Source organism: Protopterus annectens, chromosome 17.part0 (assembly GCF_019279795.1).
Source record: "Protopterus annectens isolate FY-2018-M chromosome 17.part0, PAN1.0, whole genome shotgun sequence".
NCBI lineage: Eukaryota > Metazoa > Chordata > Ceratodontiformes > Protopteridae > Protopterus > Protopterus annectens.
Genome location: NC_056751.1, coordinates 602,517,282 through 602,533,372, shown reverse-complemented (window position 1 = coordinate 602,533,372; position 16,091 = coordinate 602,517,282). Strand labels below are relative to the sequence as shown.

The 16,091-nt window shown below is 44.1% G+C and overlaps 1 protein-coding gene across 1 annotated transcript in view; it reads right to left on the bottom strand.

Moving 5' to 3' along the window:
- PPP6R1 (protein phosphatase 6 regulatory subunit 1) overlaps positions 1-16,091 on the bottom strand; it is a 3,522,349-nt gene that overhangs the window by 955,984 nt on the left and 2,550,274 nt on the right. Inside the window, exon 17 of the mRNA XM_044059463.1 lies at positions 1,237-1,379. Within this exon, the coding sequence (XP_043915398.1) occupies positions 1,237-1,379 (143 nt within the window). The remainder of the gene's footprint in view (positions 1-1,236; positions 1,380-16,091) is intronic.

Sequence of the window (16,091 nt, the reverse complement as noted above, 5' to 3'; positions counted from 1 at the left end):
AGGAGGTAGTGAATCTGGGTTAAGACTAGATTCTGAATAAACATAATCCACAATGTCTAACACAGGAGGAATAGCAAGTGAGGGAAAGGAATATTTCTGTTTCTCAGAAGAGTCTGAGGAAATTGAAACCTGGTCAGAGGAAGCGTAGTCCTCCTCCTGTCTTGCCTTTTTATCAGGAGGGGGATGAAACCCCTGATTAGGGTAATTAAGTCTTCAGCCATCTTAAGCATCTGTTTCTTAGGCATGGGGCCTTGTACTGGAGACTGCTGTACAGTCTTATTTGTTTTTAAAGGAGTTTTCAGCTTTGCATAGGATTTAATAGTGAGTGAAGTCAGTTTGAAGACACCTTCTGCAACTGAAGGCGTTTCAACTGCACCGGAACCTCCTTCAGGCATGGAGTTGGAAGGGCCTAAAGGTAAAGGTTGTGGAGGCCTAGCAATCTCTGCTTGTGAATTGGATGTCGCCTGGGGTTCTAAATCAGCGGTCGTCAGGGCCTGCGTAGGTGCCTCACTGAAAACCGGTGACTGGCCTAGCAGAGGCCTCGGAGTCTGGTTTGTGTCTCGGCTGCCTGTCCTTATCTTTGCATTTTTTATGCATTCCAGTCGTCGGTTGCTCCAACGGCATGGTATAATTAAATTTCCTACCAAAGTAATGTCGGGCGAAATCAAACCGACGTTTAATAGGTCGTTTATTAAACCTAGCACAAAACTGACAACCTGTGACGTCGTGGTCTGGGCCTAGGCAAGGAATACAGTAAGAATGAAAGTCCTTATGAGGTATTTGCTTCCCTCAAGAAATGCAATTATTAACTTTTTCTGACATCGGACTGAGGCAAGAAAAGGTTCCCCAACGGAGTACTTAGCTTTATTGAAGACTTCGGTCTGAAATTAAATTTGAAAATCTCAGGAGTCGGCCGACCAGCACTTGCGAACTGCTTCTTCTTCGGGCACCGCATGGCAAGAAAGACTGAAGAAAATGGCGTTGGATGCATCTTATATACCCCTGGCGCACTGACGTCAGGGAAGAAGCGACAGCAACCGACGCCGGACCAAGACTTTGGAACTCTGGCCGACTGCGGGACCGCCTGATGGCAGTAACCCAAGTGTAATGACTGCAGCAGTGTAACACGATGAACATCTCACTGCATCTATGCACAAAAATCTGTATGCAGTATTTCACAGGGTAACTGTCATTAGTACTGCAAACACAACGGTTTATGCCCAAAAAGGTACATACCTCTGGCTCACACACTGCACAGTGCCAGATGAAAAACGGACTTCCTTGTCTTGCCAGATGTCTTCACCATCTGATCCTTCATCTTCATCATCAAACTGCTGGATTCGTTCTTTATAGCACAGCTCAAAGAGGTTAGAATTTGGCTACAAAAAATTACATCAACAAAGTATAAATTAAATAACCTGACAATGATTACAAACTAAAAGAAGATTGTCTATTAAAAAACAAGCATATGAAAGAAGTCAGTTTATTTCTTATGGTACCACAACTTAAGATTGGAAGACATACTGTTTATTGGCCTGCTTTTCACTGAAACTACAACAAGCTATTTGTAGCTGACTCTCTGTTTAGTTGAACATTATCCATTGAACTTTATGTAATGTAATCAGTGAGATCACAGAGTAGTGGGGGAAGGGGAACTTTTCTCCCAGTGTTGGGCAATCTCAGAATTAGTATATTTAGATATGAGGGATGCACAGGAGAGTTTGTCAGCTGCAAAACCTATTTTTATTTTGCACTCATTTGATTGTTATGGCTCAACGTGTGCCAATGGAAAAAAAATCAATATTTAGCCAAGTATTCTTCATATTATGGCACAGCTATCTTAAGCATTTGAAGAAACAACTTATTATTTTACAAAAACCTCAAAATGGTTCTTGGATATTAACCAACAAATAAATGTATGAACTGTTATTTTGGACAGGAAATGGTACCTAAATGTTTTGTAATTGTGCTCATGGACAAGCCAGCCTAGAGAGGAAAATATCATGAATATGGTCTAGGTCACATGATTTTGATAAGCATCTTTGGCACATAATGCAGTAGGAAGGATGGGACCCAGTTGAGTGTCTAAGCTCAGAAAGATGACAGAGAGCTGCTTTGCAGAAGGAAAGAAGGCATGAACTCTCTATGGGCCTGGGGTGGGGACATGCACTCAGAATCGCTTCCCATTGCCTGGTCAGCCCAAAAATGACATCGGTATGTTAAGGACAGAAGAAGTAAGGACACAGGAAAAACCCTGCATGCCACAGTATGATAATATTTTGCTTAGTCCCATTCCAACTGTGCCTGTCATCTCACATCCCATTTGAATCTGCATAAGGGAATTGGGATAACCCATAAATATGAGCTCTGCCAGTAGGGAAACCCTCTCAATGTGGGATAAAGTGGAAGGAATGCCACAGTTCCAGGAAATGAGAGGAAGACCAATAGGTGTGAGTCACAGAAGACTCCTGAAATCAGTGGCAGCAGACAAAAAAGCTAAAAAAGGTGCTCCTGGACAAATCTGATTCATTAAGAGAGGTATCACTCCAGCTGTGGTATGCAGAAAAAACAAATAATTTTTTCTGCACTCCTCTTATCTCCAGTGACCTATCTGTTCCCTCTTTACAAAGGATGAGAGCCAGTTGAGAGGAGCCATCATTTAAACAGCCATCAGAGGTGGTTCAAAAAAGTTTTCACCTTTTTCAGCACTACAACCCCAATGCACACTTGGCTGACTGTGCAAGGGAGGGTGCATGCAATGGACTGTCCAGAAAGGCATTCCCTCATTTCCACAAGGGACATTGTGCCATCAGGCATCCCTGCTCACTAACCCTGATGTACAGACGGTGATTCTCCAGTCTCCACCAAGGAAACTGCACCTTCCCTGCACACTTGTGTGTGCACACAGCCCTTCCCATTTCCCTGTCACATGAAAGAACGATGCCCTTTCACTCCTCTCCCCTCCCTGCCTGGCTTCTCCAGTTTTGGGGCCATTAATCGAACCCTGGTCACCCGGGTTGCAGTCAAGCTCCATCTTTTGCAATGTGGAGCAAAGCATAGCAAATTACGGTATGAACAACTAGAAAACAAATCAAACTACTTTCCAAAGGTCTCTATGCAGCTCAAATCAACATACAAATAGTATAGTCCATAGTTTTGTACCTACCATAAATGTAGATGTCCGATAGGTATGCATCTGCAGTCAGGTTTACCCTCCCTCCTTCCCCTCTTTGGTATTTATTGGGTACTTTTCCCTCTCATAGCTAGCTGGGGTTATCTATTATGGTGTATTTGTTTTATATAAATATATATATATATATATATATATATATATATATATATATATATACATATATATATTTCTGTGCATGTTTGGAATTCCTTTGAGGGCACCTGGCATCTGGGGCAAGAAACACTGAGGAAGATGGCGTTGGCTTACGTTTTTATACCCCAAGCGCTCTGACGTCGGGGAAAGGGCGACATCAGCCGATGCCGGACCCAGACTTTGGAATCCGGCTGACCGAAGGGCTGCCTGAGGCAGGACAACCCATATGTGATGACTGCAGATGCATCCTTGAAGGACATCAATCCTGCATCACACAGACCAATACCAGTTTTAAATTACAACTATTTAAGAATATGATAGCAAGCACAATAGTCGTCTATATCAACACTTAGACTTGGACCAACACAATTCCTTAGTATGATAAAGAACAGGCAGGAAGCTCATTACTGTTACTCTGCTGAGATGGCACAAAGAATTTTGACAGAGTTTGCACAATGCATCTTAAATTAACCTTGAGGAATCTGAACTCCCAGAAAAACATATCCAAGTAATATTAAAGCTATATAAGGGCTTGTCAGTAAGAATAAAAACTGGGAGATTTGTCTGACAGACAGACTATACAGGGGACTTGTACAGGGGTGTGTGATTTCTCCAGCTCTCTCTCCTTCTATCCATTAGCCATGTAAATTAGATGTTTACATGTTCAAGGGTATGAACTATATTGGAAAGCAAGAAAAGGTAGCTTTATTCACTTGTTACATTTAACTAACCCAAACAAGACTTACCAAGGCTATTACTAATACTGATATTTCAAACATTATCTGGGTACAAAATCAATGAATTAAGACAAAATCAACTGCAGATAATTATACTGCTTAATACAAAGCATTCCTAGCTTTAGGATCAAGACAAGATTAAATGATTTTGCTATTTGGATAAACAGTTGAGCAATTTTTGCAGCAAAGAAAACCTGGGATGAAATTAAACTTCCAAGCAGGTTAGAAACATGGATAATAAAATGCAGGCCATTAAAATATTTGTAGTGCTTCTAATAATACATGTAGGGTAAGTACTTCTGTGCCACAAGTGAAGTTTTGAATATATTAACAGGGTAAATAAAGGAGTTTATATGGGATGGTAAACATGGCAGAGCTAAATGGGAAAAACTGTTGTTCTCGGCAGGCCAGGAAGCACTCAGACTTTCTCGTCTACATGGATATTATAAGGTTACCCAGGTTAGGCCAATACATATGATATCATACATTTCAAATAATGCGGAGCAAAGAGGAGCATGATGGCATAACTGCAGGAATTAATGCAGGTACAAACAGACTGACATCATCGACTTCTTGAAAAAGATGACATAGAAAGGCATAACTTCAACTACACAGAAAAAACTTACAATTGAAAAAAGGAGATTAGGCCCATAGCTAAATCAGTAATGCTTAAAAATGACAGAGAAGCAGAGATAAACTGGAAAAAAAAAAAAAAAACAAAATACAGAATCAAGGTGGTGTAACAAGATACACTGGGAAGTGAACGTGACCAACCAAAGGAACAGTTTAACCTTCAACAAACAGAGTTTCTACCTTAACAAAGGTTAACTGCTGAGGCATAAACAAAAGATAGGCAGTAAAGACAACATGCCACAAATTGGCAAAACGTATAACTGAACCTAGGATAGAGCTAGCTAGCTAGCAACATAAGCTGATAATCAGGGCCTGGAGTATACGTTCCTGTAAAAAGAAAAAAAAAACACTGTACCAAAAACAATACTAAAAAATAAGATAAGAATGGGAAAGAACAGTAGGTAAGGAAACAACTGGGTAGCAATGGAAAAAATATGCAAGGCACCAATATAATTAAAATCCATCAGATTTAGAAAACTTGCCGAGAATATCTACATGTATACTGTTATATCCCAAGGTTTGATCCAAGGCTTAATACAAAAAAATGGTAAAAGCTCTAGTCTAGATGTAATCATTACTAACATACAAGACAGATGTCTTCAGACCAAGATGCTCCCTGATTCCTCAAGTGACCATTCAGTAGTTAAATTCCACTGGCCATAGGTTAGTACTAGGTTAATTGCCCTTGTGGGCCATTTTAAGCCTAGCCAATTACCCCACGTGAGAATCAAACCCTGCACCTTGTGTTTGCCAGGTAAACACCTTAACCATTATGCCATCCTTCCACCTTTTTTCTTTGTTTTTTTTACATATGGAATATACACATATGTGAAAAAATATACATCAGTGCCCATGCAAAGCATTACAATGGAAGTTTGGCCATCTACCTTAAACAGCTTCCAAATGAAGCCTCATAAATATAGGCAGTTGCATATATGGAAAAGTATGTATCACTGCCCAAAAGATGTGTCCACAACAAACATCACAATGAAGGCTTGCATCTAGCAAAATTCATTTAAAATGGGTGGCAAAAGCCAAACACACTCTGGCTAGGCTTATAAATGCCCTAGGGCAGATAGCCTAGTATGAACCTATGAACCTATTAAATGACTTCCAAAGGACACCTCACGAGTATAAGCAGTAGGTTACAGTAAACAGGCTGCATCTTCCATTTAGAAGCATACCCCAACATCAACACATGGCAGAAGCATTACAGCCATACAAATATACAGGAACTTAAAGCATTATACAGCCTAATCAGAACAAGCTCTGTTTGGCAGGTTGATTGGTTTTATGTCCAGCTTTCACTCGAGAGAGCTACTCCAGGTAACCAGGCTGGGCAACTGGAGACCGACCAGCCAGTAACTTGCTGACACAGGGCTGCTAGTGCACACACTGGCCAATAGGGGCAGATATACCCACTCCTACTGTTAACAAGGGTCACAGGCGTAGGTTGGAGTAGGCCAGGTCTTCAACCTATTTATCACTGACAAATGCTCATGCCTGTTGATGACATTAGTCAACATAACCAGATCACCTAGAGCCATATTTTACATCAAGTGGCTAACCACGGCACGCAGTCAATCATCCCTTTTCTCCTATCTTAAGAATACTGTGCACCACAGTAGATGCCCAGAGCAGGTGGTCTACATAACTCTTCCCCTTATACGGCACCATGTTGAATCTGCATTGCTGCCCACAGTTCCATTCATTGGTGATTTTTTTTCCTTCAGAGGTGGAAGAGACCCCATGGAAACACAGGGAGAACAAGCAAACTTCAAACAAGAATTGTCCAGAGGTCAGGATCGAACCTTTGGATGTAAAGACCTTAATTATTATACCAACTGGTCCGAATTAAACCTTGACCCAGACTAAGTGAATTACTCCTGTCCAACGATATCAGAGGAGGAGTAGATACATATTTTGTTTTCTGTTTCTTTTTCACAGGAAAAATGGGACAACAGACAACAGTGTTATTAATGGCGGCAGCAGTTCCCCAGAGATGAGCACAACATTCTGAAAAAAACTGTCCCTCCTGAATCCCCCACAAATGATTTCAGAATGATCCTTTCAAACATCTAAGACTACTTGACCTTAACATTCACCGCAGTTCTACAGTATGCCCAAATCCCTCCACAGCTTTGGACCTATTCTTATCAATTCTTTCTCAATTTCAAGATTCATTATTCCCAGTTACAAAAGAAGGCTCAGAGCCCACATCTGTCAGTGGCTAACTTCAGGAATTAAGGACAAAATCAGATCCAGGTATGATGTATGGAAATCATGGAAAATGGACTCTCTCAATGCAGATGTATGTAATACCTATTCTGGTATCAGAAAAGAAAAATAAGTTATGTACTTACCATAACTTTCCATTTGTGTTGTTGATCTTCATTTATCCTTTACCTATGGAACTCTGTTCAGAGTCTCAGAAACGGCTTGGCTGTTACAACAGCTCGCACGAACCAAAAACTCCTGAGCCAAATACTTACCCAGAATGCCTCTCTCTAAATTACCTCAGATGGGGTTTGCAACTATAATACAAGACTAAGAAAAGGAAATACTATAACCATTGAAGAGGCTATGTCTAAGGTCATACATGACGATACAGACTGCCAGGACTAAGGTCTGTTCCTCAGTGTATGAGGGGGGGGGGGTTGTTAAGGATAAAGGAAGATCGACAACACAGATGGAAAGTTACGGTGAGTACATAACTTTTTTTATCTGATGTTATCAATCTTCATTTATCCTTGACCTATGGGATAGAGTCCCCAGTTATCTTGTATCTTGGGAGGCCTTGTGGAAGGATATTCTTGATCACCATATAACCAAATGAAGCTCTTCCCCTGGAAACCATATTCACTTTGTAATGAGTAATAAAGGTTTGTGGAGAGGCCCATGTCATGGCTGCACATATATCATCCATAGAAGCCTGGTAATGAAAAACAGCCGATGTGGCTATAGCTCTTGTTGAGTGTGTTCTAACAGGGGCTGCCAATCTGAAGTTCTTCCTGTTGTAGACAAAGGTAATGCTTTCTCTGAACCACCTAGACAGCATGACCTTCAAAACTGATTTACCCATGGAAGGACCTGAAAAGGAAGCAAATAACTGGTTGGACTTTCTGAAATGTTTTATTCTGTCGAGATACAAATGTAATTGTCTGTGAACACCCAATAAATGTAAGCAGTATTTTCCCTTACTGGAAAAATTAGGGAAGAATACACAGGAAATTCGATGGATTGATTAATGTTATTTTCAGATACAACCTTTGGAATAAAGGGTGGATTAGTTCTTACAGATACCCTGTCTTTATGAAAATTAGTTCTTAGAGATACCCTGTCTTTATGAAAAATCAAATATGGAGGTTTTGAGGATAACGTCTGAATCTCTGAAATCCTCCTAGCAGATGTAATGGCTATTAAGAAAATGGTCTTCCATGAAAGAAATTACAAATCACAGGCAGCCACCGACACAAAGGGGAATTGGACCAGGGACTGCGGAACCATAGTAAGATCCCAGGGAATGAGGGGATCCCTATAAGAAGGCTTTAACCTTAAAGTTCCCTTTAGAAAAACCTTGCAGAGTCTACGTGAAATTAAAGGTTGTCCTTCAAACCCATTATGGAAATTAGAAATAGCAGCAAGCTAAACTCTGACAGTAGCAGCAGCAGCTCCATGTTCGAAGAGTGTAGATAAGTGTAGATAAAAACTGCAAAACCTCTTCCACTAATGCTGAGAAAGGATCAAGTTTATTTTCGTATGCCCATAAAGAAAATCTTTTTCATTTGCTGAGATAGACACTCCTTGTGGAGGGTTTATGGGAAGCTAGCAACATTTTTCGAACTGGGGAAGATAAGATGTTAAGCTATCTCGCCTTCATTCTTGCTGATTGGATTCGGAGCCAATCCTCGGCTCCGACTCAGCCATCTTCAATAGCTTGAGAGCTGTTTACTGGCTCGAGGCTACCCCATATCCCATGATGCCTGGTGCTAACTACTCAAATCTCATTTGCCGATTCAGACTGCGAGGTTGTCTTACTGGCTCAGGCTCGTACATTTTTTGTACTTTTACTAAATTTTACTAAAATTTTTTCTGTATACTGTACCTAAATTACTTAGTTGTTCTATTCCCCAAGCTAGATTCCCTAGATAGCTTTTATCCCTTTTGTTTTTCTTGAAAACTCGTTTTACTTGGAGAGTTTTCCCCACCCCTCCCTTCCTTTAGTGGTAGCCGTTTAAGTTAGAGGCTAACCCTTTTTCGTTTTATTCTAGTTGTAAAAAATAAATATATATATATATATATATATATATATATATATAAAATATAGATTGAAGTAGTATCAGCAATAGCAGACTTAGTTTGTGTTAGTGTGTGTTAGCTGTATAGTTTAACTAGTTACAACTGCTAATTTGTTTTTTTTTTTTTTTTGGGCTAGTGTGTGTGTGTTTTTTCTCCTTGGTGTGTGTGTGGTAACATGTCCAAGGATACTAAAGTGTCCGGATTTAAGAAGTGTGACTCATGCTGTCAGATGATGTCTCTGACAGATAGTCACACTTCTTGTGTCTACTGTCTGGGCCCAGTGCACCTGCAGGATTCTTGTTCGGTCTGTCATGCTTTCAGCCCAAAGGTCCTGCAGGAGCACAAAAATAAGCTAATCCTTCGAGGTTTGCTTAAGTCACAGGATTCACCGGCTAAGGCTCAGCCTGTAAAATCCTCCAAGCCACCCAAGTCTTCGGCTCAGAGTTCTGAGCTGTCGGGTGAAGCAGCGCCATCTGCCTCGGCTCCAGCTGGAGTCGATGTGCCTCCCTCACAGTCAGCTCCAACACGAACTTCGGAGCTGTCTGTGAGATGAAAAAGATCTAGGTCTCCTTCCTTGGAGTCGATACGCTCGGCTCCACGGTCACCTCTGCTCCAATCGAAGCGCAGTCATAAGTCATCTCACTCCTCTCGGTCCTCCAGACGTTCAGATCATGATTTGGAGAGTGGTCATCAGGTTGGTGAAATCGCAGGCCCTAGCAAAAATGCTGTCCAGCCCCCCTCATCGGGTGTCGGCTCAGTCCACTTCTGAAAATATTCCTCCTCTGACTCCTCCCCTGAGTTCGGAGCAGGAGTTCATTGGGGTTCTAGTCGGGGAACCGTCGGCTCCGTTACCTTCTCCTTCGGTTCCGTCGTTGGCTCCGATCCCATCCTTGGAGGGATCTGGGCGCCGAGACTCCCTCGTCGGCTCTGAGGGGGCGAGTGGCATCGGACCCATGTCCGACCCCACTCTCCCTCATGGAGCTTCGGTGCAGGTGAGCTTGGCTCCTACATCAGCTTCGGAGCCATCCCCCTCGGTGCGGAGAGGGATTCCGATTTCTTCGGAACCGGAGTCTTCTCTGCGTCTGGGCAGGGACACCTTCGAGGGCATGAGGAAGTGTACTGAACCCTGAGCCAGTCCCACGATCAACTCCACTGGCTCCTCCCCTATGGTGCCTGCGTCTGCCTCTGACCCTCCTCCGGACCCCAAGCGTGGGGAACCAGCGCTCCAGGGCACCCCTTTGGGTGCTTCTTCCTCTTCCGAGGCCTCCCCTGATCACTCAGAAGAGCCACCTCGTAAGAGGAAGTGAAAGAGCAAGCACGTTGACTCCTCTGAGTCTGTCACATCAGATACTGACTTAGAGGATGCGGAAGGGTCCCCGAGATCCCCCTCTGAAGATGTCTCCTTTTCAGACATCCATGAAATCCTTAAGCAGATGGGGAACTGGAATACCCTAGCCCCTTCAGAGGATGAGTCGGTATTTCTGGACGCGTTTGGTTCCCGACCCTCCACCTCCTAGGTGTCTCTGCCTTTCGACCCACTTATGTCTGTGGTGGCTTGGAAGGCATGGTCAGTCCGCCTTTCGACCCACTTATGTCTGTGGTGGCTTGGAAGGCATGGTCAGCTCCAGAGACAGTGGAACCAACCCCCAGACCACCTGCTAAATTTATAACTGCACCTCAAGACAAACAGTTTCTATCTAAGGGCATACCTGTTGATGCCATGGTGGTAGCAGCAGCTACAAAGAAGGAGTTGGCAGAAACTTTGTCATCTGTCCATCCTCCTAACAAGGAGTCTAGGACTATGGACAGATATGGGAAGCGAATGTTTGTTTCAGCGATCTTCTCGAAGTCTCTGAATTATTTGTGCCATTTCACCCGCCTTCAGAGGGATCTCCTTAAAGAGCTTGGAGATACCCTCCAAGATCCATCAGCTGTGGGGGCTCAAGCTAAGGTGGCCTCCCAGCTGGTGACTCTGAATTCAGTTGTTAACTCCTCCATGAGGCTCATTTCTTATGCAGCCGATGGTGTGTGTAGAGCCACAGGCACAGGCGTTGCCCTTAGGAGGCACGCATGGATGCGGCTATGTAATTTTGCAGAACCCTTCAAAGCGTCTTTCATCAATACCCCCTTTGATGGTTCCGTTTTCTTTGGACCACAGGTGAAGGACACACTAACCAAGTGTGAACAGGAAGGCAAGACACTCTCTGCTGTGGGAGCCCGTTTTTCCACTCCTTCCAGACCATACCCCAAGGGTCAGAAGAGTGGAAAAATGTGGTTCCGTAAATCCCAGGGAGCCTTGCCTGACACAAGTGGTGAGTTCCCCTCCAGGAGCAGAGGAGGGAACAATAACAGATGCCGCCCTCGGGGTGGGGGGTGGGGGGGTCTGCAGAACCAGGGCAGCAGAGAATCCTTCTCTGAGAAGCCCTTGCAGCATCCCTGAAGGGTTGCCCGGCTGCACGCCTCTGGAGGCAGTCGGGGGAAGACTTTTGCTGTACCCCAAAACCTGGCAGGATCTAACTCAAGACAAGTGGGTACAGTCGATCATATCCGGAGGTTACAGAATTCCCTTTATTCGACCCCCTTTATCGTCAAACAAGTCCCTTCCAGATGTTCAACCCAATCTAAGGGACCAAGCAGCCAAAGAAATTCCGAAGCTGCTACACAAAAGGGTCATCCAGGAAGTCCCAGCAGACCAGATAGGATCAGGAACTTACTCAGGGTTCTTTTTGGTACCAAAAAAGACAGGGGACTGGAGACCCATTTTGGATCTCAGCAGACTAAACAGGTCTGTTCAAAGAACAAAGTTTTGGATGGTCACTCGACAGTACATTTTACCCTTCCTGGGTTAGGACAATTGGATGTGCTCTATAGATCTTCAGGATGCATGCTACCACGTCAAAATGCACAGGCGCTCCAGAAGATTCCTTCACTTCCGGCTGGGAGCCAGTCATTATCAGTTCAGAGCTCTGCCCTTCGGTCTCACCACAGCCCCCAGGGTGTTCACCAAATGCATGGCAGTGGTTACAGCTCACCTGAGACGTCAGGGATTCCAGGTGTTTCCATATCTAGACGACTGACTCCTCACTGCTTCCACCAGGCATCACCTCCTGCAAGCCAGGGATTACACTATCAAAACTTGCTCCCGGCTAGGTATCACAATAAATTTCGAAAAATCTGCATTGTTGCCCTGTCAGCGTATCATTTATATAGGCGCAAATCAAAATACCAGAAACATGTTTGCGAACCTTCCACTGGACAGGGTATTACTAATTCGCCAACAAGTACAGATTTTATTAACATGCAAAACGATTCAAGTCGGGTTCGTCCTTCGAACACTGGGTTCCATGGCATCAGCAATTCTTCTTGTCCCCCTGGCCCGCTTTCACAGGAGAATCCTCCAGTGGCTTCTATTCACACAGTGGTCCTTCCAACAGCTTCCCATGTCTCACAAAATTATCATCACAGAAGCATGCAAGAAGCACCTCGCTTGGTGGATGGTCTCCCCATCGTCCCAGAGCAGACCATTTGTGCCATCCCCTCCAGTTGCCACAGTGACCACGGACGCCTCCCTGATAGGGTGGGGGGGCATTATCAGGGCAGTCTAAGGCACCTGGCAGCCTCACGAGTGCCATTTGCATATAAATGTCTTGGAGATGAGCGCCGTGCTTTTAGCGTTGCAGGCCCTTCAGGACTCTCTCCATCCCAGGACCATTGCAATTCAAACGGACAATATGTCAGTGGTGTGGTACATCAACAAGCAGGGCGGAACCAGCTCCTATCCTCTATGTCGAGAAGCACACAGACTCTGGCAGTGGGCGATCTCTTCCCAATGTTTTCTGATCGCAACACACATCCCTGGGAGTTCCAACGTCGTTGCAGACAGGCTGAGCAGAGCAATTCTCATGCCTCACGAGTGGTCTCTGAATCAGGTAATTGCGGAACAAATCTTTCGCAAATGGGGTCAGCCTTGTTGCGACCTGTTCACCACACCTTTCAACAGCAAGTGCAGCAATTTCTTCACTCTTCTTCCACTTCCAGGCCACTCCCCCAGAGATGCTTTAGTTCACGATTGGCCTCAGGGACTTCTTTACATGTTTCCCTCAGTTTCCCCTAATACCCAAACTCATACAGAGAGCAACTGCGTTGGGTTGCAAAATTATCCTCATTGCCCCTTACTGGTCTCGACAGATATGGTTCCCATTCCTGCATCATTATCTTCTCAAGCAGCCTTGGATTCTGGATCCTATTCCAGAGCTACTGATTCATCAATCGGGCAAAGTGCATCGATCCCTTCAAACACTCCAGCTCACAGCTTGGTTGCTCCACTTCCAACCTTAGCCAGGCTTCCTAATATTTCCTCCTCTGTGTGGGAAATTATCTCATCGCACAAATCCACAACTAGGAAAACGTATGCTAGCAAGTGGAAACGTTTTTCTTGCTGGGCAGAGGCTAAGAATATAGATCCCTTTTCAGCCCGTCCACGAGATTCTGGAATTTTTAGTGGAACTCTTTCATTCTGGTTCTGCTTCTGCTACAATCAGGGTTCAGTTAGCTGCCATTTCAAATTTTAACATTGGTTTGTCTTATAATAACATCATGTCTCACAAGCTGTGTAAAGCCTTCCTCAAAGGAACCACTCTCTGCTCAGGCCCCCAGTGAGGGATCCCCCGCCTCCGTGGGATCTAAACTTGGTGCTAGCTTCCATAATCTTGAAACCTTTTGAACCTGCAGCATCTTGTTACATTAAGTTTTTATCCTGGAAGACTCTCTTTCTGGTAGCCATTACTTCTGCCAGACGTGTTTCGGAGCTTCAGGCTCTATGTATTCGTCCCACATACTTAGTTTTCCATAATGATAGGGTCGCTCTAAGGACCAATCCTTCCTTTCTTCCTAAGGTCTGTACACAAAATAATTTGAATCAGTCCATAGACCTTCCTGTGTTCTTTCCTAATCACACCAATAACGCAGAATATAAATTGCACCAGTTAGATGTTCACAGACAGCTGTGTTTTTATTTGCATAGGACAAAGGACATCAGGAAGTTGGACCAGCTCTTCCTTTCCTATCCTGAGGGCAGACAGGGCCTTCCGGTCTCAAAGGTAACATTATCTAGATGGTTGTCTTACATTATTTCATTCATTTACCAATTGAGAGACAAGAAATTATCTACCAAACCTAAAGGCCACTCTACTAGGACATTGTCTACCTCGGTGGCCTTCCCATCTAGGTTGCCCATGGAGTCTATCTGTGCAGCTGCTAACCCACATACTTTCATTTCTCATTACAAATTAGACATTGCTTCGAGGAACAGGGCTGATTTTGGTTCCACTGTTCTGAGGAGCCATTGAGCCACCCAGGATAATAGGTGCTAGGGACGCTGTCCCAAGCAGCAAGAATGAAGGCGAGACAGACAACTTAACATAAAGAAGTTATGTACCTACCATAACATTCCATGTTAGTTGTCTTCTTCTCGCCTTCTTTCTTGCGTCCCATCCTCCATCCCCCTATCCTAGTGGATCGAAAGGAGCTCCCTTATTCAGATTTCTTTGGCTGAACCTTCTCTGGTTGTCTTTTCTGCTTGGATAGCTTCATTGTTAGGTCCAATGGGCTACTAGGACAGAGTTTCTTCCTTAAATATGTCTGGAATAGCTTTTTGAAACGAGATCTGAGTAGCTAGCGCCAGGCATTATGGGATATGGGGTAGCCTCGAGCCAGTAAACAGCTCTCGAGCTATTGAAGATGGCCGAGTCGGAGCCAAGGATCAGCTCCGAACCCAACCAGCAAGAAAGAAGGCGAGAAGAAGACAAGTAACACAAATGTAAAATAAAATAAAATAAAATAAATAAATAAAATAAATGTTATGGTAGGTACATAACTTCTTTTTATTTTGCCTGGTAATCAGTGGAACTGGAGTAACCACGCTGTAAGTGTAAGGTTTTTCAGAGGGGTGAACTAGTCCCTGAGGATGAGATAGGAGATCTGGAACCGGGTATACAGTCCATGGACGTTGAAGTAAGGCCAAAGAAAGGGGAACCAAACTTGTCAAGGCCAAAATGGGGCTATGAGGATCACACTGCTCTTCAACCTTATGGCTTTCTTCAAGAAAAGAGGTATCAGAGGAACAGGGGCAAAGGCATAGTGTAGTCCAGGGGGCCAATCGTGAAGAAGAGCATCTCTCAGGGCCTCCCCCTGAGGGGGGGATAAGGGCAAAGTAGCTACTGCACTACTTGTTCTGGGGGGGATGCAAATAGATTGCAGCAAGGCTGGCCCCAGTGACAGAAAATCTCCTTCTCTACTCTGGGATTGAGAGACCATTCATGAGGCAGGAGGATGCATCTGCTCAGTTTGTCTGCTATCACATTGGAGCTTCTCGGGATGTGCGTTGTTACCAGAAAGCAGTTTGAAGACATCGCCCACTGCCACACTCTTAGAGCTTCTCAACAGAGGGGTGGGGGTGGGGGTGGGGGGTGGGGACTTGGTTCTGCCTTGCTTGTTGATGTTCCAGAATAATGACATGTTGTCTGACTATATCATAATCGTTCCAAGAGGGTGGGCAGTTTGAAAGACTTGCAATGTTAAGAGCACTGCCCTCAGTTCCAGGACACGATATGCAGTTTGGCCTCTACTGGGGATCAAGTGCCTTGGACAGTCCTTCCATGAAAATGCCTCCCCACCTGATCTGGAAGGCATCTGTGGTCACTATGGCCTGGGGATGTGGTGAAACAAATGGCCAGCCCAAAAGAATTTCCTAACATTCTATCCACAAAGATAAATCCTTCTTGCAATAATTGGTAATTTGGATGTGATGAGACAGAGGATGAGTGAGGATAGACCATTTGGACAACAGAAGCCACTGTAGGATTCTCATGTGGAATTCTGTCAGCAGTACTAACATGATGGCCGCTGCCATGGATCCCAGTGCATGCAAAACTGGTGATGCAGGAATATTGTCATTGGAGAGAATAAGGTGAACCTGTGATCTTATTTTCTGTAATCTGTGAGTAGGAATGGAAGCTATGAATTCCAATTGTTGGGCTGGACTTAATTGAGACTTGGTGAGGATTCACCATTATACCTAGACGAGAACAAGTGCATAG